The sequence below is a fragment of the Nannobrachium achirus genome (genome assembly GCF_963921795.1).
Source record: "Nannobrachium achirus genome assembly, chromosome: 11".
Lineage (NCBI taxonomy): Eukaryota > Metazoa > Chordata > Actinopteri > Myctophiformes > Myctophidae > Nannobrachium > Nannobrachium achirus.
The window spans coordinates 18596867-18623363 of NC_137820.1; the positions used below are offsets into that span (position 1 = coordinate 18596867).

Genomic DNA, 26497 nt, shown 5'->3' on the forward strand with positions numbered 1-26497 from the left:
AATGATTCAACTTCCCTAAGGGAAGGCGGCCTTACACAAAAAACATTTTGTTTTGTACAAAAGCTATGTTGTTCTGCTAGGACAAACCAAATTGAACATACAGACAACAACACAACAGCAGATATATTATGACAACAACAATGCAACAATGGCCTCAACTGCTGTAACAAGATTTTATAAATTGTTCATAATAATACATTACAATAGTAAAAGCTAATGGCATCGCAGCGTTCAAAAAGCACTAGGAAGCTGACTGGGTTGTCATAGCGCTTCTGGTAGAGATAATAAAAAAGTGCAGATGTATCTAAAACAGATCCCCTCGCTTATGTCTCTTTAGCCCCTTTTCGACTGCAGCTTTAGCACCACACTACACAACACTACACCACTCCACACCACACCACACCACATAAAAATATCTACATTTTCCGTTACACAAAATTACCCCTATCAGTAAGAAACAAATTGACCCTTAACTGTGATTATAATACTGTACAATATAAACTGTTAAAATGTATTACAACTATCCTAATTATAATACACTATAATGGATTATAACTGTGATTATAAAACACTATACATTATTATAATGTATTACAACTATGATAATTATAACACAATAGAATCTATTATCATGTATCATGTAACTATATCCTAGTGGTCTAAATACAATGTAATTGAGTGATCAATCATTATGACGTGTTTGGCCCTGTTTGGCCTAGCTCAGACCTAATCTGGATTGGATACTTTTTAGTACCACATTTAGTACCACTTTCACACCACTCTACCCAGGTCCTTGTAGTGGAAAACCTGGCACAAGTGGGCGGTGTGGTGTGGTGTGGTGTTGGGCCATGTCAGTGGAAAAGGGGCTATAATGTTACCCAGTTACAACTATAACCCCTGTGCTGTAAAATGCACTAGAGTAACACAGGAATAATGGAACATGGCTGTTTTTCATGCTTAACCAAAAGTACTGTACAATTCTCTCATTCTCTCTATATTTATACAACCAGAATCTCTCTCATTCTCTCTTTCTGGAACCTCCTGTTAGTTCCACTGGCAGGAACAGTCCAGGGGCTCTTGGAAGTTGTAGTCCACTAACGAGGAGTTGCGTGAGCAGTACAGTGTGACCGTGCGCGTTTGCAGTCCGCTCTCTCGGCAGCACTTGCAGAACCTGGCGTGGCTGTTGATGTTGAAGTTGAATATGGTTGCGGACGGACATTTGCCATCGCAGGAATAAACCGTTACCTGTAAAGAAGGGAGAGGATGTTTCACTGCAGGAGAAGATAAGATACTGATTGGAGGCATTTTTATAGAGATAAGACTAGGTACGGTTAGAGAAGAGAAAAGGAAAAGAACTAGGATAAGATAGGATAAGGCAGAATGATCGTCAAGGGAAAACTATTAAGTACACAGACAAATACAATATTGTCGTTGTCGGGTGGAAACCTTGTCCAAAACCGTTTGTTTTGTGATTCGTTTTAAAAATGATTTAAACTAGTGAGAACAGCTGATCTAAAGCTTGTAGATTTGCTGTTTTCACTACTTTTGTGCGACGGCCTTGTATGATGAAGCAGGGCTTTACTTTACCTAACCCTAAAGGCCTCTCCATACTTCGACAGAACCGAACTTTTCGGTTGAAAAATAAACTTTTTTATTTTTTATCTTTTCCGAAAAAAAAGCGTCGGATGTTCATACTTCGCTCCTGTTCGGAGGGTTGGCACGTTGGAAGTTGGAAGCGGTGGCCCGTATTGTGGAGCTGGAGGTTAAGGAGGAGGGGGAAGACGAGGAGGAAATGACCAATCACGTTTGCCGTTTCACCGAACCTGATTTCGGCGAGTGACAACATCTCGTTGTGCAAATTTCAGAACTATTGTTCGGAGAAAAAGCATTCCAGAACTTTCGAGGAATTACATTTTATAATTGAAAAGGACCTTTTGACCGAAAACGGCGGTTTCGGTCAAAGTATGGACAGGCCTTAACCCTTACCCGAACCCGAACAAGATTAAGAATTTAAGACAATAGGGTAGAAGGCGTCGTCTCAACAAAAAGACTTTGACTGGATCTCATACTCATCATCCCATCCTAAACCCCACCTCCCCGTTCTGTTTCTCCTCACCGGTGCATTGCTCCTGCAGTCGTCTTTTCGAATGGTTGTGCGGATGGCCACCCGTTTGCATGTTTTACCATCCTCTTTGCCTACATACACGTACACACAGAGGAAGACTCAGATGTGGGAACACAACTCCACACATTTAGCAGGACCACGCGCAGAACAGCACTTTATTAATACGTCGTACCAGGAAGCACCCGTACACACACACATACACACACGTTTGTGGATGTCAACTTGGGTTGAAGTGGATAATGTTTGTTTTATAATAATAATCAAAAATCTACAAAGTAACTGGTAAAAGTTTTCAAATAAATGTAGTGGAGTAAAAGTACAATATCTGGATCTGAGATGTAGTGGAGTAGAAGTAAAAGTATTGGAAATCGGAAATACTCAAGTAAAGTACAAATACTTCAAGATTGTACTTAATTAAATGTACTTAGTTTATTTACACCACTGCATAAAACAACACTCTCTTGGGGGTCCCTAGCTCTGGTCCAGAGTGTTAGCGGGGTCTCTCTAGCGCTCTGCCAGGAAGCCGCCTCAGATACAGGACCAGGAATTCCACTGCCCTGCGAGGGCTCGACTTCAGTAAAAATAAACAAAACTACTTTGCTACTCACCTAAACCAAGGCAGTTTTGAGTTGTTGAAATCCTATTCTCAGTGGTGGGAAGCCTCTCAGCACCCCACCTTCTCTGTAAAATACACTTTGAAAATAAAGTATGTCCGCCAGACGGAAATTATGATTCAGATAGATGGATGGAATGGATGGATGGATAGATGGATAGATAGATAGATACCGGTAGATACCTTTATTATCCCAAGGGGGAAATTCAGTCGCGCAGAGGCAGCACAGCAGTTTAAGGTTTACAAAGTTACAGATAAGTATGAAAAGAAAGAAGTACTGTTTACTATGTACAGTAAAAAGAGGAATATATATTATATATATATATATATATATATATATATATATATATATATTAGAAATATATACATGAAGTGTCAACAGTCATGACACAAGTGTCATATTTGGAAATTGTTGTTTACTCCACAGTGCCACCTACAGATCTCGTCAATACAGTATATACCATTGACCAAGTAGCAAAGTAGTTTTGTTTATTTTGACTGAAGTCGAGCCCTCGCAGTGCAGTGGAATTCCTGGTCCTGTATCTGAGGTGGCTTCCTGGCAGAGCGCTAGAGAGACCCCGCTAACACTCTGGACCAGAGCTAGGGGGTCCAAGGAAAATTGTTCACACAAATTATGTTTCTAAAAAAACATAATAGAAATAGTAATACTGATACTATACTTAAGTACACACACACACGCGCGCACACACATGCATACACACACACACACACACACACATGCGTACGTACACGCACACACACTTACTTTGATGATTTGCCACAGAGTGTTGTCACTCACGCAGTGAAAGTCCTTTTGAGCAGGGCTCTTTGTTACCCAGCAGTAGGGGCTCGCTGTGATTGACAGCTGGGTGACTGGGGGTGCGGTTCTCACACCAGAGAGCTGGCTCAGCTATTGGCTACTGACCTACACTTGACCCTACTTCTTTATTAACCAATGAGAGCTTGAGAGAAAGGGAGGATGTGGACGACTGGAATCTGAACGGAATAATGTGAATATTGGGGATATTCTCCATTCCCACATATTTCTTGTCTGACATCTGCTGCTAAGTGACGCCTCTCTTGCACGAGAGACCGAGGTACAGCACCCTGCCTTATGTTTTATTCTCGCTTTTGACACACCTGATATACCTATTTTATAACTGAAATTCTCAGAAGCTTCGAAAATAATTTCACCCATTATTCTTTTACACCTGTAAACTTGTGACAATACTGTACTTGAAGTTGAATTAAGTTTGAGTTGTCTACTGTAGTTTAACACTCTGTATGCTTCACACACTATTTAGCTTATTCTGCCATATGGCAGGTTAAATGCTTTTACTAGGCTGTACTTGTGATTTAAAAACATATGCGTGTATAATAAGGATACACATTAGAGATTCATGCTTTTTCCACGTTGATCAGTTATATGAATTATGGATTAAAACACAAGTGATACAGAGACATGCATGGATGGATGGATGGATTGATGCATGCACTCAAGTCACATGCACACGTCATGTACACAGACGTACACACACACACAGACGTACACACACACACACACACACACACACACACACACACACACACACACACACACACACACACACACACACACACACACATACACACACACATACACACACACAGCTAAACAGTGAAGTTGAGAGTTACACATTGACATAATATTCATTGACTGAGTGAGAGAGTGAGTGAGTGAGTCACTCGGTGAGAGCAAGTCAATGAATATTACGAGTTGCAGACAGGTGTGGCAGACATGGTGAATGGTAGAAGTGAATGATGGTACCTGTGTCACAGTTAGTACTACCAGTGGGAGTTACAGGGTTAACGGTAAATGGTAAGATGCCCACTCCAGAGCCTGGGGGCACCATCAGGACCGCAGCCGGGCCGGTTGTGAGAGGAATGTCAGGAGAACACACACAGATGGTTACGTTGGATTTAGCACACACAGTTTTAGGTCACACGCGCACACACACACAAAATGAAAATCATTGCATGCACGCGGACTCAACTTTTTCTCCAGGACGCTCCGAGCGGCCAGACAAAACGGTTGCGTCACGTGACGTGAGGGACTACAGACAGCAGCTCAGCGGGGGGGCACACTCTAACCCCTGCACCATCTCACATTGTCATTGGTCAAATTCTCACCGTGGGGGAGCCCCGATTGGCCAATCTGCAAGGTTCGCTGCGAAAGCAGGCAAGCGGGCAGGGCTGCGGGGCAGGGCTGCGATGCCGCGTCCACAGAGAGAGAGAAAGTGTCATGTTTAAAATGTTTATTAGAGAGATTTAAAAGGGATAATTCACACCCAACTTGCAAATGTCGTTACCCTAAGTATCATTTTGTACAGTGTTGGACACCTGAAGAGCAGTCTACAGACCATCACCCTCAAAGCAGCAGTTCAGGAGGTTATGTATTAACTTAGTATGAACTATTAAATGCTGAATACAATCACATTTTTATCCTTCTATTTAGATTGTTTAACATTTTTTGTTATCATTTCATTAGAGTAATGCACCAAGGAAGACTTGTGTCTGCTCTACAGTGGCTCTCCCGTACGTTGATTGAAGATCTGGCGGGGCGGGGGTACAAAAGTTTGCAGCAAGGGATTCTGGGGAACTGTAGTGATTAGGCCAAAAAAAACAAGTTTAACTCCACCCTCTACAACAACAGGCCACACCCCCAACCACTCAGCCAATAAGCCCATCCACTGCCAGGCAACAAGGCGCTCACCCCCTCTGATTGGCAGCATGAAAGCATTATGAGAAGCAGGTTAAGACTGTGTTGGTGACTCACATGTCTTGCAGCAGCCGTCCACATACCTCTGGACCACGCCTCCATTCTGGAACAGCACAGCATGAGACGTTAATGGACAACACAGATTTGCACAAAGCCATCCTGATTAATCGAGATAATGTAATCATCCTGATTTAGAGAGATTTTTTTGTCATCCTGACTCCTTCCTTCCATCTACTCAGTGCCGGTTCTAGGACTCAGGTGGCCCTATGCAAGATTATTTTAGGTGGCGCCTCAGTGACGGATGCGCGCATACGCGCGCATCCGTCACTGAGGGGCCACCAAAAATAATCTGTAGCACCAAATCGAAATGTTTTTTTTGGAGGCATATTGACTTGCTCATGAATCAAGTACAGGCAGCCAGGCTAAAGGCCCTTTTCCACCGGCAGCGATAACGATGACGATAACGATTTAAAAAAGTGGGTTTTCAATTGAAGTGGATTGGCAGCATCCACCCAACACCGATTAAGACAACGATAGCCGACAACTACATCGTTAGGATCAACAACGATGTGGTTAAGATCACAGTGATATGGAACTGGGTCTCTGACAAACAGCTGGAGGTGCACTCTGTGCGAGCGGCTGTTAATTGGCGCCTCTTCACACTGATGTCCGATAACTTTATCGGACATCAATGTGAAGGCATAATTATCGCTGTGATATTTTAGGGTTAGCGTCATCGTTATCGCTGCCGGTGGAAAAGGGCCTTTAGAGTGAAGTTTGGGATTATGGGGAAGGAGGAAGGGGGAGAGCATATTAAAATAACGCTAGTTTTTGGATAGGGGATACATGACATAATGTAACAATTATGTTTAAAAAATATCTTCTTCCTGTGATGTGGCCCCCTTATTGGTTGTGGCCCTAAGCGGCCGCTTATGTTGCTTATGCCAGGAACCAGCCATGCATCTACTGTACCTCCACGTCTGTCTACAGTTTCCTACAGTATCAATCACTCAATCCACTTCAATGCGTGATTTGTTCTGATACAGCAATAGCACGTTCCCCACTTTCTGTAATTTATCACATTGACTTGGTTCACTTCTATAGGATCTACACCATATAACAGAGGGTATGAAGAAATCTATTCAATCAGCTCAGAATATAAACAAACACCCCTTTTTGCACAAAAGTCCCTATTTTTGCTACTGTTTTTTAAATCTCTTACTCTTACTCTACTCTCTATTTGCCACTGCCTTTGATTGTGTTACTTTTCTTTTTTTCCCCTTTTTCTTCTGAACTGTATCTGTTATGTTTTCCTTCTTTTGTTTTAAGCATACTACCGGTAATGTCAATGTATAATTTTGTTTACTTTGCTTGATGTTCTGTGTAAAGCACAGCCTTGTTGTTGAAATGCGCTATACAAATCAAACTGCCTTGCCTTACTATAACCTCACATTCTCACACTTAATTCATGACACTTGTTTTGCTGTTGTAGACTATATGTCCAATTAGAGCGACCCGCAGATATCAAAGGCCTTGGACGTGCAAAACGTGTAAACAAGATTCTGACTGCGATACTTTGACAAATCCCACTTGGAGCACCGTGCTATACACAGTGCTAGAGTTTGTTTGAATTTAAAGCAGCACATTTGTCCCAGTTGTCAGAGGTCCTGACCTGAATGCATTCTGTGTCGTTGAAGGGAGGACAGATCACCCCCGAGGCCAGGACCACGGCTCCCACCGCCGTCTCCATGCAGTCGTACCGCGTGCAGTTGTCTACCCAGGAACTCCCTGACTACACACGTACGCACGCACACACACACAGGCAGGCGCAAACACACACACACACACACACACACACACACGCACACGCACAGGCACACACACACACACACACACACACACACACACACACACACACACACACACACACACACACACACACACACAGGCACACACACACACACACACACACACACACACACACACACACAGTTACGCGCACGCACGCATGCACACGCGCACACAGGTACATTTGAAACTGTTTTTATTTATGTTACTGGTATGCCCACATTAAATAACTCCCTTGCCTAATTGCTCATGCGCTCCTTGTGGGCAGCGAATCAGCTGGGTTGGGCTGAAAATACTGAATTACCCTCGCGGGAGGAAATAGGTATCTATTACACACATGCACACACATGCACTCACACAGATACATAATAGAACACACATGCACACTGCACTTGGTGTGGATCTGAGCAGTGAAACAGTACAACATTTTTCTTCCTTACAGCAAAGACCTCTGTGGTTCCGTTGTCATCGGTGAAAGAACAGGAGACATTTTTACAGGCGCCGCAGCACACCTGAGGATCCGACGACACGACGTACACCTGGTGCTGCACAGACGGAGCAAAGAGAGGGGAAAGGAATATAGAAGAATGAATTGGTGGCAGGCTTGCATCGGGGAAGGATGAAGAAGGAATAGGAAATGTGACTTGCGCTCCTGAAGCCAGCTGTCACCAAAAGGCATTGCGAGCGGATTTGTCTGAAACAGCTGTTTTGGATAAACGACAGCCTGGTTCTGAACGTGCAGTCCAAAAACAACATTTGACAGTTCACCACTTAAGCCATATACTATCAAAACATTTGAAAAAGTATTGAAATAGCTGATCTACTAGCTTACAATGTGTCACATTGTGAGGTTGTGAGGTAGGGGTGTAACGAGGTAGGGGTGTAACGAATAATTTGCAATGATCTACTATATTTGCAAAAGCAAAATATCGTACCGTTTAGTATCGTATCGTTTCACAATGCAGATAATCGGTATTGAATTGTTTTGCAATGCAAATAATCGATTGTATTTGGCCTTGTATGTAGAAAATACCAAAGACCAATACCAATTCCACTCCATAAAGCTACTCTTGGTCTATCAATAAATGTGTGTAATCTCTGTGGTCATGTCAAGGTGCAGGTTTGTCCATATGTGTTGAAATATAATGTCCATGTATTTGCTAGATAATCACAGTGTTTACTTATTTATATCCATAATAATAGATTTTCCCTTAATGCACTATTGATACGTTTCACACATATTTAATTACTATATCGATTTGAAATCATTGAATCGTATCGTATCGCCATAAATGAACCAATATCGTCCATGTATCATATCGTCAACCATCTATCGTGAGGCGTATCGTATCGCTATTAAATGTATCGTTACACCCCTATTGTGAGGGTATCCATATCCCTAAAAAAGGCCATCGTCCATCTATGATAGTCACAATAAGGGAGAATGAGGAAACGTAATGATGACTTTTTCCACCCGTTATCAATGTTTACATTTCACACCTCTGTTACATACTTTACAGCAGTGGTTCTCAACCTTTTCTGGCTGTGACCCCCAAAATAATCATATTTGAACTGGGGACCCCCACCCTGCACAAGCACAGGGTGGGGGCTCACAACGCCTCGCGTTGCGAGGCGTTGTGAGCATGTAGATCTGCTATTTTCACAATTTCTGCCTCTAATATTTGACAGTTTGACTCAAGTTTGACCAGAGGTACTGAAAAGTTCTTTAAAGTCCTTAAATTGTCACTTTAGATACCCTGTATACACTTATACTGTATGTTGGTCTGTTTACTGTTAGGTGAGAAAACAATGTTAACATTTAGCTAAACATCTGGGGACCCCCCAAAATAATTTGGCGACCCCCCTGGGGGTCCCGACCCACATGTTGACAACCACTGCTTTACAGAAGCACACTTCTAGGAGCAGGTGACAGAGAATACATACTGAACCACACTTCTGCGTGCAGTTGACAGAGGAGATGTCCATGGCATAGAAACCTGTGGCTGTGTCTCTGTGCTGCAGGCAGAGCACGGTGTAGCACAGCTCTCCTTCAAAGTACTGAATCAGGGACTGGCCTGGGTTCAGCACCGTCACCCCCTGGAACACACACACCTCCGTCTTCTCTACACACACACACACACACACACACGCACGCACACACACACACACACACACACACACACACACACACACGCGCACACACAGACGCACGCACGCACGCGCACACACGCACGCACGCACGCACATGCAAAAAACAAAAACAAACACTGTGTCATTATCCTATGTCCTATCCTATGTGATAATGTCATAATGAGTAGTGTACAGTACATGAATTGGTTGTTTTGGTTGACTTTTTCAAGAAATAACAAAAAATAGAGAGATTGTATTATTGTGGGTGTACATTTTTTTTTACAACAATTAACACTTTTAACACAATTTTTTTTTTTTTTTTTTTTTATCCCACAATTTTGTAACCCATTTTTTCACCCAGTGCCAATTGCCTATGTAATCCTGGGCTCTGCTCTCCCTCTGTCGCACCTGGGGAGACAACGGACTGACCTCATGCTTCCTTCTATGCATGAGGAGTCCAAGTTGCTTCTTTTCACCTGACAGTGGAGATTTCCCTGGTTTGGACGTAGCGCGTGGAAGGAACACGTTATTCCAATCAGTTCCTTTCCCCTCCATCAGGCGCCCCAGCTGGCCAGGGGGAGGCATTATTGAGACCAGGATTACGTGCATGTTTTTGTGAGGGTATCAACCCTAGGAGACACGGGGAGAACATGCAAACTCCACACAGAAAGGCCCTATCGCCAACCCCACCTAGGGTGTGGGTGCTGATGACGTGGAGGGAGGAACACGCCGCCAATACCCACAGCGTCCACGGCGGGAATCGAACCCAGGACCTTCTAGCTGTGAGGCGAAGCGCTAACCACTGCGCCACCGTGCCCACTTGAATGAATTTCTATTAACCAACATGATTTTTATAGCACAAAATGTTTAATCCAATCCCTTTCACTTCGGCAAACCTCAATTAAAAAGACTCAAAGCGGGCATCGCGACTGCCAGCCAATACTGGCTGGATTACTGATACAAGTGCCTCTGAGGATAACACGGGGAGCTCTCCCCATGCGACACCTCACTCAATAATATTATCAGAGGACCGGGTTATGACACAACCTGTTTCTCCAGTGTATGTGTGTTTTATCACCCTCGTGCGTGCGTGCGTGCGTGTGTGTATGTGTATGCGTGTGTGTGTGTGTGTGTGTGTGTGTGCATGTGTGTGTATGTGGTACACTTACGGCATGCATGCCGTGGGCAGCCACAGCCAGTGCTGCTGTCTGGGACCTCCACCAGCACCTCCCCCTGAGACCCAAACACACAGTTATTGATCTAGTTTCACACAAACTGGAAAGACTTGATGCAATGAGTCAGAGTAACTTTCATTGGCAAAATGGCAACGCGCGTTGCACATGATAAAAAATGTAAGAACAATAAAATATGTATGGGTAAAGAAGTGGAGCGTTTATAAATAGGGAAAAAGTAATTACTTTTGTTAACTTACCACCTGACACGCAGGGAGAGAGCTGTCCTCACACTGGCATTCTGAGAGCAACAGAGAGAAAAGACATAAAAACTATGCAAAGTTTTGTGTTCCCACTGAATCCAAATTAGACGTCGTCTGATTTTTCCAAGGACGATACCGATTCCACTATTTTGGAGAACAGGAATGCCGGTAGGCCGATATCATCGCATTTTCTTTCTCTAACTCTTGCCTTTCGTTCTGGGCAGGCCTGTTCATTGTTTTACTTATTTCAAATTTCAAGCACTTTCAACATGGGAGTGTCATTTATCAGCGGTAAACACATTCTCTTCAAACATTTATAAAAATGCAAAAGAATGCAGATCTACAGGCTCACAAAGCATTGTACCATATAGAGTTTACATTTGATTAATTAATTAATTATTTAGCTATTGAAAAATAGCAGATATACAAGCTCACAGCGCGGCACTGCCGCACTGCGAGCTTGTAGATCTGCTATTTTTGAAAAGTCGTGAAAATGTGTGCAAATCTTTGAATATATGTATTTTTTAAGCGAACATTTGTAACTAAAATTTTGCTTCTGGGGGGTCCCTGAAACTAAATATTTTGAGATGGGAAACACTGGTTTTTCAAAAAAATCTTAGAAGGTGCCACGCTGTGAGCTTGTAGATCTGCTATTTTTCGATGGTTAAATAATGCGTTCCCAGTCTAAATGGGTTAAACCCCCTCCCCCTATGAAGAACATTCATGGGGGGCCCGCAGTGACTCCTTGTACCCAGGGCCCAGAATTTGGCACGACACCCCTGCATGTACCACAGTGTTGATGTGAATGTGTGTGCATGTACCACAGTGTTGATGTGAATGTGTGTGCATGTACCACAGTGTTGCTGAGGGCAACATTGGCCGGGGACTGAGGTCTGGACCAGGCTCAGGCCGGGCGCACAGCTCACAGAGGACCCAGGGCACAAGTTGACATCACACACTGCACCCAGGAGAAGGTAGAAACATTTAGCATTTACTGTAAAATAGGTGCAAACCCACAACCACACCACAAAATACTGTACTGACATATAGTGGACACAGACACAAGCAAACACATACTGAGACCAACTGATACTGGGACAAATTCCGATCCCATTTTGGAGAGTCCTAGCCCAGTGTTTCTCAACCACTGTGCCTGGGGACCTTTGGTGTGCCCCTGAGAAGGGTCAAGTGTGCCCCTTGAAACTGCTTGAAAGCCAGTATTGTATTTATCATTTAAAAAATGATTTAAACTAGTGAAAACAGCCGATCTACAAGCACACAACTTGTGTGCTTGTAGATCTGCTGTTTTCACTACTGTCGTGCGACAGCCTTGTATGATGAAGCAGGGCTTTACTTTGCGAAGAAACGTACAAATTTGAAACTTGGAGATACGAGGTTTCTTCCCTACAGTGACGACATTTACACCCCCATATTATGTTGGTGTGCCCATGGATTCTTTCTTGGGACATGAAAAGTGTGCCCATGCAGAAAGGAAGTTGAGAAACACTGTCCTAGCCCACCATGTACTGATGGTTTGACTGATATTTTGTCAAAAGGTGCAGTGGGCAGCTAGGGCTCAATGTAGCCTGACAGCTTGTCGCGGGTTCAGATCCGATCCCGAGTCCCGACGGCCTTTGCTGCGTGTCACTCCCCACATCTCTCTCCCCATCTCCTGTCAACCTACTGTACTATCAATAAAGGCATAATATCACAGCGTAGATACTGTATTAGTCTCGAATCTCTGCGTGGAATCTGCATCTCCAAGGGGTGGATACACCCGCCCCAAATTTGCATACCGGGCCCTGATTGGTGCCCCACAACTTCGGGGGCTTCCAGGCTAACACACACAGGGCAGACAAATAATATACTCTACTGTATGGTAAAGACTTACCACAGTGGTATTGAGGACAACAGCTGCTGGTGGTGTTCAGATCCACAGCCAGGATTTCACCATGGCCGCAGGTTGGAATGGGCTCAATACACGACTCACACACTGCATAGAGAAAACACACACACACACACACACACACACGCACGCACACGCACACGCACACACACACACACACACACACACACATTTGCAGTGGAACACAGTAAAATCATCAGTGTGAATGTATCCTTTTGTAACTCAGGGAGTGTAGAAATTAAACCAAATGTTACTAATAATAACAATAATAATAATAACAACAGTAAGACAGAGATAAAAAAATATATGGGCAGAGCTCATCCCTGAAAACGTTCCATTTCAGAGAGACTGATGGACCATGCAGTCTTACCACAAAGGTAGGAATAGCAGCAGGAGCGATCCTCCCTGACCTCCACCAGGAACTGATCTTCTCTGCAGTCTGGTGCAGTGACACGGGGACACGCCATGGGGTCGCACTCTGAGAACAAGCCGGGACAAAATACCACACCACTTAGTGAATGTGCTCCACAGAGCACTTTGGATGTCATCTCCAGAGCGCTTTGCACTGTAGTAATTGTAGATAACGTATAGGTTCCGAACGGAACCATGTTTATTTAATACCGGAGGACAAGGTCCCCCATTGGGATAACCAGCGCCATCTGGCGCTGCAACAGAGTAAAACTCATAAGCTCCCGTACGAGAAATATCATTTGTCTGTAGGGCTGTCAATCACAAACGAGGGCACCGCCCCCGAGTGTATATAAGCCCTGCGGGCTATCATAACTTCCTCTAAAGCCGCACCTCTGCGCCCGCAACTAGCGAACCGAGGGGCTTTATTCGGGGGACCTTGTCCTCCGGTATTAAATAAACATGGTTCCGTTCGGAACCTATACGTTTATTGTCATACCTCCAGACAAGGTCCCCCATTGGGACTCATATACTCCCCGAGAAGCCATGAACCGACAAGACTGTCGTTCACACCGACCACACCCGGAAGGAGGTCCCGTCAACCGACGTGACCCCTTTCAGGACTGATCCGACCCAGACCCACAGGGCCTGGGCGTGTTTCAGACAGAAAAAGACCCTGACAGACCGAGGCCTGCCATATGCACTAAGGGCAGACACAGGTCCGCCTTATAATACTACAGTAATATAAGGGAAAGACTCAGGGTCCCCCCCCAGGTATCCTAGAGACAGTAGCAAGCTGTCCCAGGAAGGGGAGAGAGCCGCCCCACTACATAGTAGGCGGGGCAGCAGCACCTAGAACCGTATGCGCCATAGCAGAAGGCGCAACGTCCAGGTGATAGTAGGTCGCAAAGGTGGATGGCGAAGACCAATTCGCCGCCGCACAAATCTCCTCAATGGAGACACCTTTGGACAAAACCCTAGAGGTAGACACACCCCTAGTACTGTGGGCCTTAAGTGCTTCCGGCACTTCAGACCCAGCCCGGGTGTAAGCCAACCTAACAGCATCCACAATCCATCTCGACAGAGTGGGTTTGGACACCGCTTTTCGCTGACGGGCATTCATGACCACGAAAAGCTGAGAAGTAGACCTGCTGACCACCGTCTTGTCACAGTAGGCCTTCAGGGCCCTAACTGGACAAAGACAATGAAGACGCCTATCCTCCTCCGATGCAAACGGAGGAGGATGGAAAGCCGTCAAAACAACAGGTTCCTTCGGGACCACTCGGTTCTTAGGAATAAAACTCAATTGAGGTTTAAGAAGAACCTTGGAGTCATTATTGAGAAACCTCATACAATCAGGGCTCACAGAGAGCGCATGAAGGTCGCTCACACGCTTAGCCGTAGACAAGGCAAGCAAAAGAGCTGTCTTGAAACTAAAATGTTTCAAAGAGGTCCTCCCAATCGGTTCAAAGGGTGCCTTGCAAAGGCCCTCAAGAACCACTTGTAGATCCCAAGCAGGGAACAAAAATCTAGTCACAGGTCTTAAACGGTCGACACCGTGTATGAACTTGACCACCTCAGGGAATTTAGAAAGGCCCATGCCTGACACCCCCAGGTGACAGGCATCAAAAGCCGCTAAATAACCCCTAAGCGTAGAGAACGCCAGACCCAAGTCCAGGCGGTCCCGCAAGAAAACTAACGCCTTCTGGGCTGGAGCCAAGTGAGCCACCACAGGTGGCTCCTGTAGCTCACACCAGTCCAAGAAAACATTCCACCTTCCATCATATACCACCCTAGTGGAGGGGGCTTTCGCACTCTGAAAAGTAGCTACAACCGCCATTGAGAAGCCTGCGGCTAGCAGGTTCTCCCTCTCACAGGCCAAAACCACAGGTCTAGGGCCTGGGGGTCGGGATGGAAGATATCGTCCCCCGCCTGGCGCAGCAGGTCCCTATGCAAGGGGAGCTGCCAGGGGGACCGGTAGAGCAGTGGGGTGATCAGAGACCTCCACACTCCCCTGGACGGTGCCACGAGAAGAACCTCCAGGTTGGAACTCCTGATCCTCTCCAGTGTGGGAAGGATCAGTTCCAGCGGTTGGAACGCATAGAGACGGCCTTCCGGCCACTCGTGTGCGAACGCATCCACCCCCAGAGGCGAAGGTCCCCTCACTGAGAAGTAGAGGGGGCACTTCGCGTTCTCCTGGGAAGCAAAGAGATCGAACCGAGGTTGACCGAACCTGGAGAAGATCTGTCTCACCACCGCATGGTGGAGAGACCAATCCTCGTAGCGAGGCTCCCCCCTGGACAACAGGTCGGCGCCGCCGTTCTGAAGGCCTGGAACATGGGAGGCTCTAAAGGACCTCAGGCGCGGTACGCACCAGAGAGTCATCTCGCGCGCCAGCTGATCCAGCGTGCGCGAGGAGAGGCCGCCTTGCTTGTTGATAAAGTACAAGGCTGCCATGTCGTCCGTCCTGACCAGGACATGACAACCCCGGAGAAACGGTTCGAAATACTTGAGAGCCAAGTAGATCGCCATTAACTCCAGATAACTGAAGTGGTACTCCAACGTGGCCGGGGTCCACAGACCCCTGGCTGAGCGCCCCTCGTGGGTGGCGTCCCAGCCCGAGCGGCTGGCGTCTGTGGTGATCACCTTGCGTGACACCACCACGCCTATGGAGACTCCACTCATTAACAACGCCTGGTCCCGCCATGGGACCAGCGCGTCCATGCAGGCCTGGCTGACCACCACTTCCCTGCACCCTTGCAGGGGAGGAATCCTGAGCGTCAGTGTCCACCGCCAGAACGGTCTCATATGAAACCTGCCCAGGCGAAGAAGTTGCACCGCTGAAGCCATCAGCCCTGCCAACTTCATACACTCCTTGTAACTGACCACTTGGTCCAATTTGAAAGGAGCGAAGACACGTCAGGAACCTGTCCACCCCCTCCAGAGAGAGGCGGGTAGACATCGTGGTCGAATCCAGAGGTATCCCCAAGAAGGAGATCTGCTGGGAGGGCGTCAACATACTTTTGCCAAAAAGACGTTGAAAACCCAAGGCCTTCAGGTGGGCCAACACCAAGTTGGTGTGATATCCCTAATCCAGAAGGGATGCAGCCCCCCCCCCCCCCCCTTTTTTCCCGAACCAGGAAAAAATCGAGTCCAGAAACCAAGCTGGTTCAGGTCTCGTAAGAGCTCTACTACAGCACCATTGCATAGTACCGAGCTTATTTCCTCACTCAGAGCCCCTGCTTACAAGCGCAAGCTCGAGTGTAATTACCCCAGCTGGAAGCGGGGGTGGTTCAAGAAATGCAATCTAAGGCCACGTGTTACTGACGTAACACCCATTGCTCGGATTGCACAGTCTCCAATGTTTATCAGAATACCATCAAGGGTATTAAATAAACAAGGGTTCCGTTCGGAACCTAACCGTTTCACACAACGTGCTAACGTGCTGTGAAACGAGGGAGAAACCGTTAGGTTGCACGGGGGAGAAGGAACGTTGGGGATTAGCACTTCCCTATCCGGGAAGCTCCCCTCCTTATCCGGTGACGGCCGCGCCAACGGACGTGACGTCAACATGTTGAACGGTGGTGGAAAGAGAAACAGAAAGAGCATTCTGCGAAATACGGTTCGTTACGTAAAAACATTTACCCCAGCACGGGGAAGAACGTGTAAACGTTTAAACCAGATCTGAGGCCTTTAATAGTTCCTTGCAGGGAAAATTAGGCCAACTCATAATCCCACACACCGATAGTGAAACACTTCCTGTCCTGCACTAGAATCGACACTACAGTGCCGTTTAGTGTAGGCAGAGGAAAATTGCACATAGGAGAAACCGCACCACTGTGAACCGCAGTTAACATGGGTGGGAACCTCAGCATGTCTGCAACCCATTCTGATTGTAACCTGTCTGCATGACTGCAAGACTGGGAAATCTGTTATCGTGAGTGAGTAGAAAGCCCTGCATGGGCTTCATTACACTGAGCGGTTGCAAGCGATAAGAGGTTGTCCGTGCAAGTGTAGGAGTGAGCAGGCCACGCTCGCTCAAAACACAAAGCACAGAAGAGAAGCTTTGTTATTGTGACTAATAGCAAAACAGTGGAGCCCATTGCAAACCAGGGAAAAACCTTTTAATTGTCACCAGTCTGCAGGACTGGGACAATAAGTAATCCATTGAGTGAATAAAGAACCCTGCATGGGTCTCTATACACTGACTGGCTGTAAGCAGAGAGGGGGGTCCTTTGTGCTAGGGACTGAGAGGTAGGTAAACAAAAGTTTTGTTTCGACTACCATACTCTTACTGATGACATGGGAAAAGCTACTGGGCAACAGAGATTTTCATTCTCCCCTGCGTGGGACAGAACTCAAACGTCTGCATTCGGGGGGAGGAGGACCGTGTGCCGTCACGGAACCCAGACCCCGTGGAGGGCTAGGCCCTCAACCCTATGTCATCTAACACACCCACTTCCCACAAGCCTTGTGGGGAGAGCTGTGTTCAGTGCGCTTGGGCGCAAGTAAGTGGTCTCCTTGAGCCCCACCATGTGGAAAAAACCACAGTCCGGGTGCCGCAGACCCAGGCCCCCTTCCACTGGCACAGTGGAGGGGAGAGCGGGATGTACTGGGGCGCCGCCGACCCATTCCACTCCTTCTGCATGGAGGAGGGGAGAGAGGGGGTAAAGGCGGAGGTGGGCGGAAGGATGCAGGGTCCTCGTGGAACCGAGGACTTGCAAGACTCACTTGTAGGAGGAATACTGGGAGAAGAGCCTTCAACCCAATTCCATCCCTCCTTATCCTCACTCTCAAATTCATCCCCGCTTTTAACAGCGTTGTTCGGAGGCGTGCCACCAGAACATAAGCGTGCCAGGAAGATCCGGGCTCAGCCAGCATAGTCCGGGAAAAAAACGGTGATTTTTGGCTGAACGTGGTTTCGTCGGTAAAAGTTTTTTTCTCAACTGATTCTTGTAGCTTGGGGTCACCTCTTAAGGATTCAAGAGGATGACCAGTGATATCCATTGAGCATTTTTTATTATTAACCCCTTAATGCCTGAAACATGGGCTCCCATTGACTTTCTATACAGGAGGAAAATACCCAGAAAAAGATTATTTTTCGGGGTATTTAAGGAGGATCTGAGCGGTCTAACTAGGGGTTTGTCATGATGCTGAATCCATTGCAGGCATTTGTTTTGCACAAAAAAAACATTCCGTGGGCTAGAAATAGCCTCAGAAAACAATACACGTATGGGTGAGTATTCATGTTAGTCGGAGGCCTTAGGTTTTTTTTTCTCGTGCTAATCAGTCTAAAAGTGCAACATTTTGCACAGATGTAGCTCAGGGCTTGCTCTAATGATTTAGCTAGGGCGCCCGAGTCTGCGACATTCGGGGTCGCCACAGCGGCCAAATCAAGTTGGGCTCCCATCGACTTTAGTGATGAAAAGTGATGAGTCATCACTTTTCAGAGTTTTGTGGGTGTTGTGGTGACCCCGAAGGTCGCCGACCTAGCTAAATCATTAGAGCATGCCCTGAGCTACATCTGTGCAAAATTTTGCACTTTTAGACTGATTAGCACGAGAAAAAAAACCCTAAGGCCTCCGACTAACATGAATACTCACCCATACGTGTATTGTTTTCTGAGGCTATTTCTAGCCCACGGAATGTTTTTTGTGCAAAACAAATGCCTGCAATGGATTCAACATCATGACAAACCCCTAGTTAGACCCCTCAGATCCTCCTTAAATACCCCGAAAAATAATCTTTTTCTGGGTATTTTCCTCCTGTATAGAAAGTCAATGGGAGCCCATGTTTCAGGCATTAAGGGGTTAATAATAAAAAATGCTCAATGGATATCACTGGTCATCCTCTTGAATCCTTAAGAGGTGACCCCAAGCTACAAGAATCAGTTGAGAAAAAAACTTTAACAGGCAAATCCACGTTCACCCCCATTTTTCCCGGACTAGCATGGCCGAGAACGAAAAATCCAAGGGGAAGGAGGAGGAAGTCGCCGTTAGTCACCCCCAGCATGGGGGCAGCCAGGCGGACCAGTAGGTTCTCTCCCCTGAATAAAACGGCGCCAGCCGTACCAGGGAGAGAGGGCGGGAACCGGCGTCGCCGCTCACCGCCCCCGGCGTGGGAGCGGCCAGGCGGGGTCCCTCAAAGTTGCAGACGCCAGCCGTAGGGCACCAGCGGCGCGCTGGAGCCCCCAATAGGCGTCGTGGCTGCAGGCGGGAACCGGAGCCGCCGCTAGCCGCCCCCGGCGTGGGAGCGGCCGGGCGGACTAGCAGGCTCTCCTCCCTGGAACGGCGGAGCCGAACCGGCGGGAGAGAGGGCGAGGGCCGGCGTGTGGTCCCGTGAAGTTGCAGAACGCCAGCCGTAGGGCCCCAGCGGCGCGCTGGAGCCCCCGATAGGCGTAGTGGCTGCAGGTTGCAGCCCGGGGCGGGAAGCAGCGCTGTGGCGTACAGCGCCGCGAGCCCCGGAGGCAGAAACAACGTGGCGTCGTGGCTGCAGGCAGGAAAAAAACCACGCCGCTAGCCGCCCCCGGCGTGGGAGCGGCCGGGCGGGCTAGCAGGTTCTCCTCCCTGGGACGGCGGCCAGCCGAACCGGCGGGAGAGAGGGCGAGAACCAGCAAGTAGTCCCGTGACGTTGCAGCCGTCCGCCGTAGGGCACCAGCGGCGCGCTGGAGCCCCCTATAGGCGTAGTGGCTGCAGGCTGCGGCCCGGGGCGAGAAGCAGCGCTGTGGCGTACAGCGCCGCGAGCCCCGGAGGCAGCAGAGTCCGGTGGAGGGAAAAACCAGGCAGGCCACAAGGCTAGTGGAGGCTAAGTGAAGGAAGCACAAACAGCGGGCACCGCTGCGTGCCCACAAAACCTGCCAGGAGGGGCCCGTAGCCCTGGCCGGCGAGACCAGTGCGGCGGGGACAACACGAGAAACCACCGGACAAACATTGGAAAGTCCTAGCCAGCTAGAAGTAAAGAAAATAGCGACACCCAGCTAGGGCGCGCTAGCAATCAGTGCCCTGGTGAGGGCCTTCTAGCATGAGGCTATCAAACAAGGAACGAGCAAGCAAGGCACTTGCTAACACTCGAAAGACTCACCACATGAAGCAGCCTGCGGGATCATCGAAGGAAATTCCGAGGGTGGGTGTCCTCACCAGCGATAAGTCTCCAGCATCGAGCACACTTCCAGGGGAACAAGGATAGCAGCATGCTAGCCGAGGGCCGTGGAACATCGATAGCTTGAAGCTAGGCTAAGCTACAAGAGGCTATCGGACAATAACAAGCTCAGAGAAGAAGCTGGAAACTTACAGCGAGGAAACAGGTGAGAACGCCGAAACTGTTGGAACTGAAGAATAAAGACGTACAGGAGATATTCTATAAAGGCCAGTGGCCGACTTCCTAGCCAACGCTTAGGCTAAACTTTACAGAAAATTATACTTATATGGCTGAGTTCGCGACACTCTAGTTGCAGGTAAGCAGAGGTGCGGAAGAGGAAGTTATGATAGCCCGCAGGGCTTATATACACTCGGGGGCGGTGCCCTCGTTTGTGATTGACAGCCCTACCGACAAATGATATTTCTCGTACGGGAGCTTATGAGTTTTACTCTGTTGCAGCGCCAGATGGCGCTGGTTATCCCAATGGGGGACCTTGTCTGGAGGTATGACAATCCAGTCCGTGCTGGGTAATTATAGACCCATCTCTAATTTACCTTTTCTGGGCAAGGTCCTTGAAAAAATTATCTTTCATCAATTGGATGTGTTTCTGCAGAACAATAAGGTGCACAACAAATTCCAATCCGGCTTCAGGAAAGGACACAGCACAGAAACTGCACTTGTAAAAGTTATTAATGATCTTAGGGTGGCTGCTGACAACAAAGATGTGTCCGTTCTCCTACTGCTGGACCTAACGGCGGCTTTTGACACAATCGACCATACAATTCTAATACAACGTCTCGAACACTGGGTAGGACTGTCTGGGACTGCTCTGTCCTGGTTTTACTCTTACCTAACAGGCAGAAGCTACTTTGTTAATCTAGCTGACTTTGAGTCAAACAAACACAAGATCTGCTCTGGTATTCCACAGGGCTCAATTCTTGGACCTTTATTATTCTCCCTCTATATACTGCCGCTGGGAGAACTTATTTCCGCTCACGGTGTGAATTTCCATTTCTATGCTGATGACACCCAGTTGTACCTTTCGGTGGCTCCGGATGACCCCTGTGCTCTAGACCCATTGCTGACGTGCGTGTCTAGCATAAAATGCTGGATGAGTGAGAACTTTCTCAAGCTAAATGAGGACAAGACAGAAGTTCTCATAATTGGTTCTACTGCCCAAAGAGAATCAATAATAAGTAGACTTGGTAACCTGGCTAAAGAAAGTAACACCTCTGTAAAGAACCTGGGGGTGATCATTGATGCTGAATTAAATTTTAATACACACATTAATCATGTCACGAAGATTGCCTTCTTTCACCTTAGAAATATTGCACGAATTAGAGCTTATCTGTCGCTGAACGATGCAAAAACGCTGATCCACGCTTTCGTTTTCTCTCGGCTGGATTACTGCAACGCACTTCTCTCTGGTCTGCCAAAGAAAACAACTGACAGACTACAACTTGTTCAAAATGCGGCAGCCAGAGTTTTAACTAAAACTAAGATAAGAGAACATATTACTCCAGTCTTAGCGTCGCTACACTGGCTCCCGGTTGTTTTTAGGATTGATTTTAAAATACTTTTACTTGTTTATAAAGCTCTAAATGGTCTGGCACCTTCGTACCTCTATGACTGCCTGCATAGATATGTTCCAACCCGCCCACTCAGGTCCTCTAGTGCAGACCTACTTGAGGCGCCAACAATGAAATATAAAAAATATGGTGAAGCAGCTTTCTGCTTCTACGGACCGACAGCTTGGAATAAACTCCCACTACACCTAAGACAGGCAGCCTCTGTGGATAGCTTTAAAGCACAGCTCAAGACCTATTTCTTTACTCTTGCTTTTAGCTACATTTTTAAATCTCTGTGCTGCTAATTGACGTCCGCACTGTTCTGAAATTGTTATTTCTCTGCTTAATTGTAATAATTTTAATTATTTCTTTTTATTCTGTATTTTTTATTTTATTTTACTGTTTCTCTGTTAAGCACTTGTGCTTCATTTTCTGCTCTGTAAAGCGCTTTGAGCTGCATTTCATGTCATGAAAGGTGCTATACAAATAAAGTTTTATTATTATTATTAATAAACAATGATTTTTTTTTACTAAAGTAAAAACACTTCATGCCAAGAACGCTGAAAAGCTACATGCACCGCTGGAAACAGGAGCACTCCTAGTTAATGTGCGTCTTCAACATAGAAATGCTACAACTATAACACCATGTACCGACATGTTTCGACCAGAAGCTGGGCATCAGGTGATGATGACCAGCTTCTGGTCGAAACATGTTGGCAGTTGCCTTTTTTAATATGTTGTAATAAAGGCTTATTCCCCCCTTTTAAACCTTGAGTGCCTGGATCACCTTTTTTCTATTTTATGACTTGATCCTGTCGATCCAAGAGCACCATTATACTCATTTTAGCAACTGGCTTTCTCTCTCTTTCTCTCTGTCATAATTGCTATAGTTTATAGTTATCATTCTTGGCGTGTGTAAAGACTGCAGTGAATACTACTTATTAACATTGAGCTAGATCCAAAACTTTTCTTATTAGGCCTTTACCCGATCGGCCATAGGATAAAAAACAACGAGATAAAATTTCTGGATCTTGGGTTCCTACAAGCCAAAAGGGTTATCACCCTCTCATGGAAAAAGACAGGGAAACCTAGCATCGCTCAGTGGTTTAAGGAACTGTCTTTGTGCCTTCCATTAGAAAGAATCACATACACTCTCAAAAACAAACAAGAGCTGTTTGAGAAAATATGGGGGAACTTTATTCAGTATATAAAGGGCAATGATCTCTCCTATTTGATGGAGGAACCGGGAGTGGGGTAGCAGCTTTTTTTTCATTTGCTTTTCTTTCTTTTCTCTACAGTCGTTTGTTTGGCCGTGTGGCATAGGAATCTGGTTGTTAATGTTATATGTGCTCTTTGTACCATAATTATTTTATATTCTTATGTGTCGTGTTAATGTCAGGGTTAGTTTTTTGTGTGTGTTTTTTTTAGTATATTGTATACTTTTTTTGTTTTGTCTGAGCTTTGAGTGTGGTCTTTTGTTGTATTGTATATGTTGTTTTGTATGTCTTAAAAAAAAATAAAAAAAAAATAAACATATTGTTTAAAAAAAAAAAAGACTGCAGTGAAGAGAATGGAAGCTTGTACTCACCACATCTGTACTCTGGGCAGCAGGACAGAGCGCTGTAGCCAATCACCAAGTGGTTGCCGTGTTCACAGGGAGGAGCCTCGCTGTCACAGATGGTCATGTTGCACTCTGACCAGGGCCGACGTTCACAGGGGAGGAGAAGTGAAAAGGTTGACAATGGCATGCGATGGCCCGTGGTAATTCAATGAACAGTACATGGTACTGTGTGTACTGGGTGTGTTGGGAAGGGCAGCCAAATGGACTTGGGCCGGGCAATATGGATCAAATATCATAAATATTTTGACCAAAATACCTCCATAATTGATGTTGTGACGACAATATTGTCACAACATCAATCAAAGATTATATATACTGATGTAATCTGTACCATATGTCATTTGTTTTACAGGAAACTCTTATTTATAAACTATTATGATCTACTATTCATATCATGATATACAGTACTGCACATGAGGGGAATGTGTGTCTCCATAGAACAGTGCTGAAATACACAGACTTGTACATGGACAAGTGAAAAAATACTAAAATGTAGGGGTTCAGCCAACCATAAACTATTTCAAAAGGAGCAGTGCTGGCAGAGAACAGAACCAATTAATCATGCTGTACAGCAGAAAGAAAAAAAATACATCTCACCACAGATCTTCTTAGGACAGCAGGCTCCCTCCTCAATCACATCCAGAACATACTCTCCCTCTCTCTCGCACAGCGGGGCCGGGCTGTCACTGTCGCCGCAGTCTGGCTCCACCGCCACCACTGAGCCGTTCTCCATGCACTGGTACAGGCAGCAGCTGCGAGCGGAGCCATTCCACACCTCGCCGGGGGCCCGTGGGTTCCCTTCATTGTCAGTGCACACTATAGAAGAGCCAGAGCCACGCGTTAACGAGCTGATGTCCACGGGTGTTCAGATCAAACCTGCCTTTACCTGGCTGCTTTTATGTCTTTGTAAATAGCCAGTCTCCGTCCTCTCAGGAATAATGTTTCTTGCCTATTATTCTTGCCTTGCATTTACTGCTCTATAATAAAACACTTGTGTCTTGTTAGTCTGGTTGCCCCTGCAGGGCCCTGCAGGGCGACCAGACTTGTCCAACTTTATTCCTTTCCATCCACGCCAGATGAACTTTGTTTTACCGCACTACTCCTCAGCACACACCTGGGCCATACTATATGTCAAATCGACTGGCTTCATCAGGACACGCAGGGGTGCTGATTACATTTTACCCATTGACTTTAATTAAAAAATATTTTTTTCCCAAATATGGAGATGACTGACATCATAGATGTCTGACATTATAGACCACATGGGACTGACACAGTATGGCCATACATGGGCATACAAGGCCGTCGCACAAAAGTAGTGAAAACAGGCGATCTACAACACACAACGCCTCGCATTGTTAAGATGAAAAATGAAAAACAAACGGCTTTGGACATACAGGGTTTTCACCCGACAACGACGATAATATGTATGTGTGTGTGTGTAGATACAACACACATTCATTCACATAACTCACTCACACACTCAGTCAGTCACTCACCACAGCGGTCCTCAGTTACACAGAAGGGCGAGTCAGCGCGGTGTAGGATGGTCCCGGCGCGGCACACACACTCCTCTCTGATGAAGGAGCAGGTGTTTTCCTCATAGTACTCCAGGTTCAGACAGGTGCGGCTGGCGCAGGTGCTGACACACGGCTGGTACTCCTTACCGGCGGGACACCGCAGCGCTGCCAGGCCACCGGGGTTACAAACATAAACCTGTTACTGCAGTGCTTCTCAAACTAACTAAATGTATTCGGCTGCCAGGCCCCATCTGACCATGATTTGTACCAGGGACCCCCAGAAGATAAGATTTGTGTTGTCAAAATGATCAAAATTAAAACATTTTTGATATTTTAAAATATAAAAAATATACAGACAATGTAAACAAGCTTGAGCTTGTATATGCACACTTTTTTTGAAAAATATCAAAAATGTTTGATATGTAGAAAATGGGATAATATTTTTAACACAACATCTTCTCTGCTGGGGGTCCCTGGCACAAAACGTTTTCAGATGGGTCCTTGCCAAGAAAAAACACTGCATTACACACTCTCTTAGAAAACCAACCCAACCTGGAACGACAGACAGATAGATGTCACCTGCCAATCATCCCCAGTGTGCCTGACAGGGTCTGATGCTCACATCTTTTTGAATTATTGCGACCGTCAGGTCGCAGTTTAGTATCAAAACCTCCACCGGCCGTCCGTCTGTCCGTCCGTCCGTCCGTCGGTCACGCGTCACACGTCACACCTTTGCCCTGCTCATATCTCCGCATCAGTATGACATCACACTGCTTGGTGTGTGCCGTCAGGGTCATTTGTGTACGGTGTGATGTCATACTGATGTCAGCAGTGTGATGTCATACTGATGTCAGCAGCTATGTCTCTATATATGGAGTTATATGTTGTTCGTGTCCAAATATGGGGCTTGTGAGGTCAGACTTAGTGAGATTCGTCGGTTATCTCCATATATGGAGGGAGAACCAGCTTATGAGCCGATGAGTTGTGTCAGAGTGGAGATCCTGCTTGCATCTAATCTGTCGGTAGATAATGCCGGTCTTATATAAGGGTCATTTGTGTACGGTGTGATGTCATACTGATGTCAGCAGTGTGATGTCATACTGATGTCAGCAGCTATGTCTCTATATATGGAGTTATATGTTGTTCGTGTCCAAATATGGGGCTTGTGAGGTCAGACTTAGTGAGATTCGTCGGTTATCTCCATATATGGAGGGATGTGTTGGTTATCTCCATATCTGGAGATTCAACCTTCAACGATTTTGACATCTTGTTACTAATCTGTCGGTAGATAATGCCGGTCTTATATAAGGGTCATTTGTGTACGGTGTGATGTCATACTGATGTCAGCAGTGTGACAGGAGATAAGCGACCAACGGTCGCTTATCTCCCGATTAGGGAGTCTTACTGGTTATTGTTTGGTGTGTGTGT

At 46.3% G+C, this 26497-nt stretch overlaps 1 protein-coding gene across 1 annotated transcript in view; it reads right to left on the reverse strand.

Annotated features, from left to right (window-relative positions):
- Window positions 1-1044: 1044 nt before the first annotated feature.
- The window catches only part of otogl (otogelin-like), a gene marked incomplete at both ends in the record, with an annotated part of 99022 nt that continues 73569 nt past the window's right edge, over window positions 1045-26497 (reverse strand). The window contains 15 exons of the mRNA XM_080736916.1: window positions 1045-1245; window positions 2117-2196; window positions 4546-4617; window positions 5554-5599; window positions 7169-7288; window positions 7785-7889; window positions 9289-9467; window positions 10644-10707; window positions 10907-10947; window positions 11763-11867; window positions 12801-12902; window positions 13186-13293; window positions 23517-23621; window positions 24147-24365; window positions 25049-25234. Coding sequence (XP_080593042.1) covers window positions 1045-1245; window positions 2117-2196; window positions 4546-4617; window positions 5554-5599; window positions 7169-7288; window positions 7785-7889; window positions 9289-9467; window positions 10644-10707; window positions 10907-10947; window positions 11763-11867; window positions 12801-12902; window positions 13186-13293; window positions 23517-23621; window positions 24147-24365; window positions 25049-25234 — 1733 coding nt within the window. The remainder of the gene's footprint in view (window positions 1246-2116; window positions 2197-4545; window positions 4618-5553; window positions 5600-7168; window positions 7289-7784; window positions 7890-9288; window positions 9468-10643; window positions 10708-10906; window positions 10948-11762; window positions 11868-12800; window positions 12903-13185; window positions 13294-23516; window positions 23622-24146; window positions 24366-25048; window positions 25235-26497) is intronic.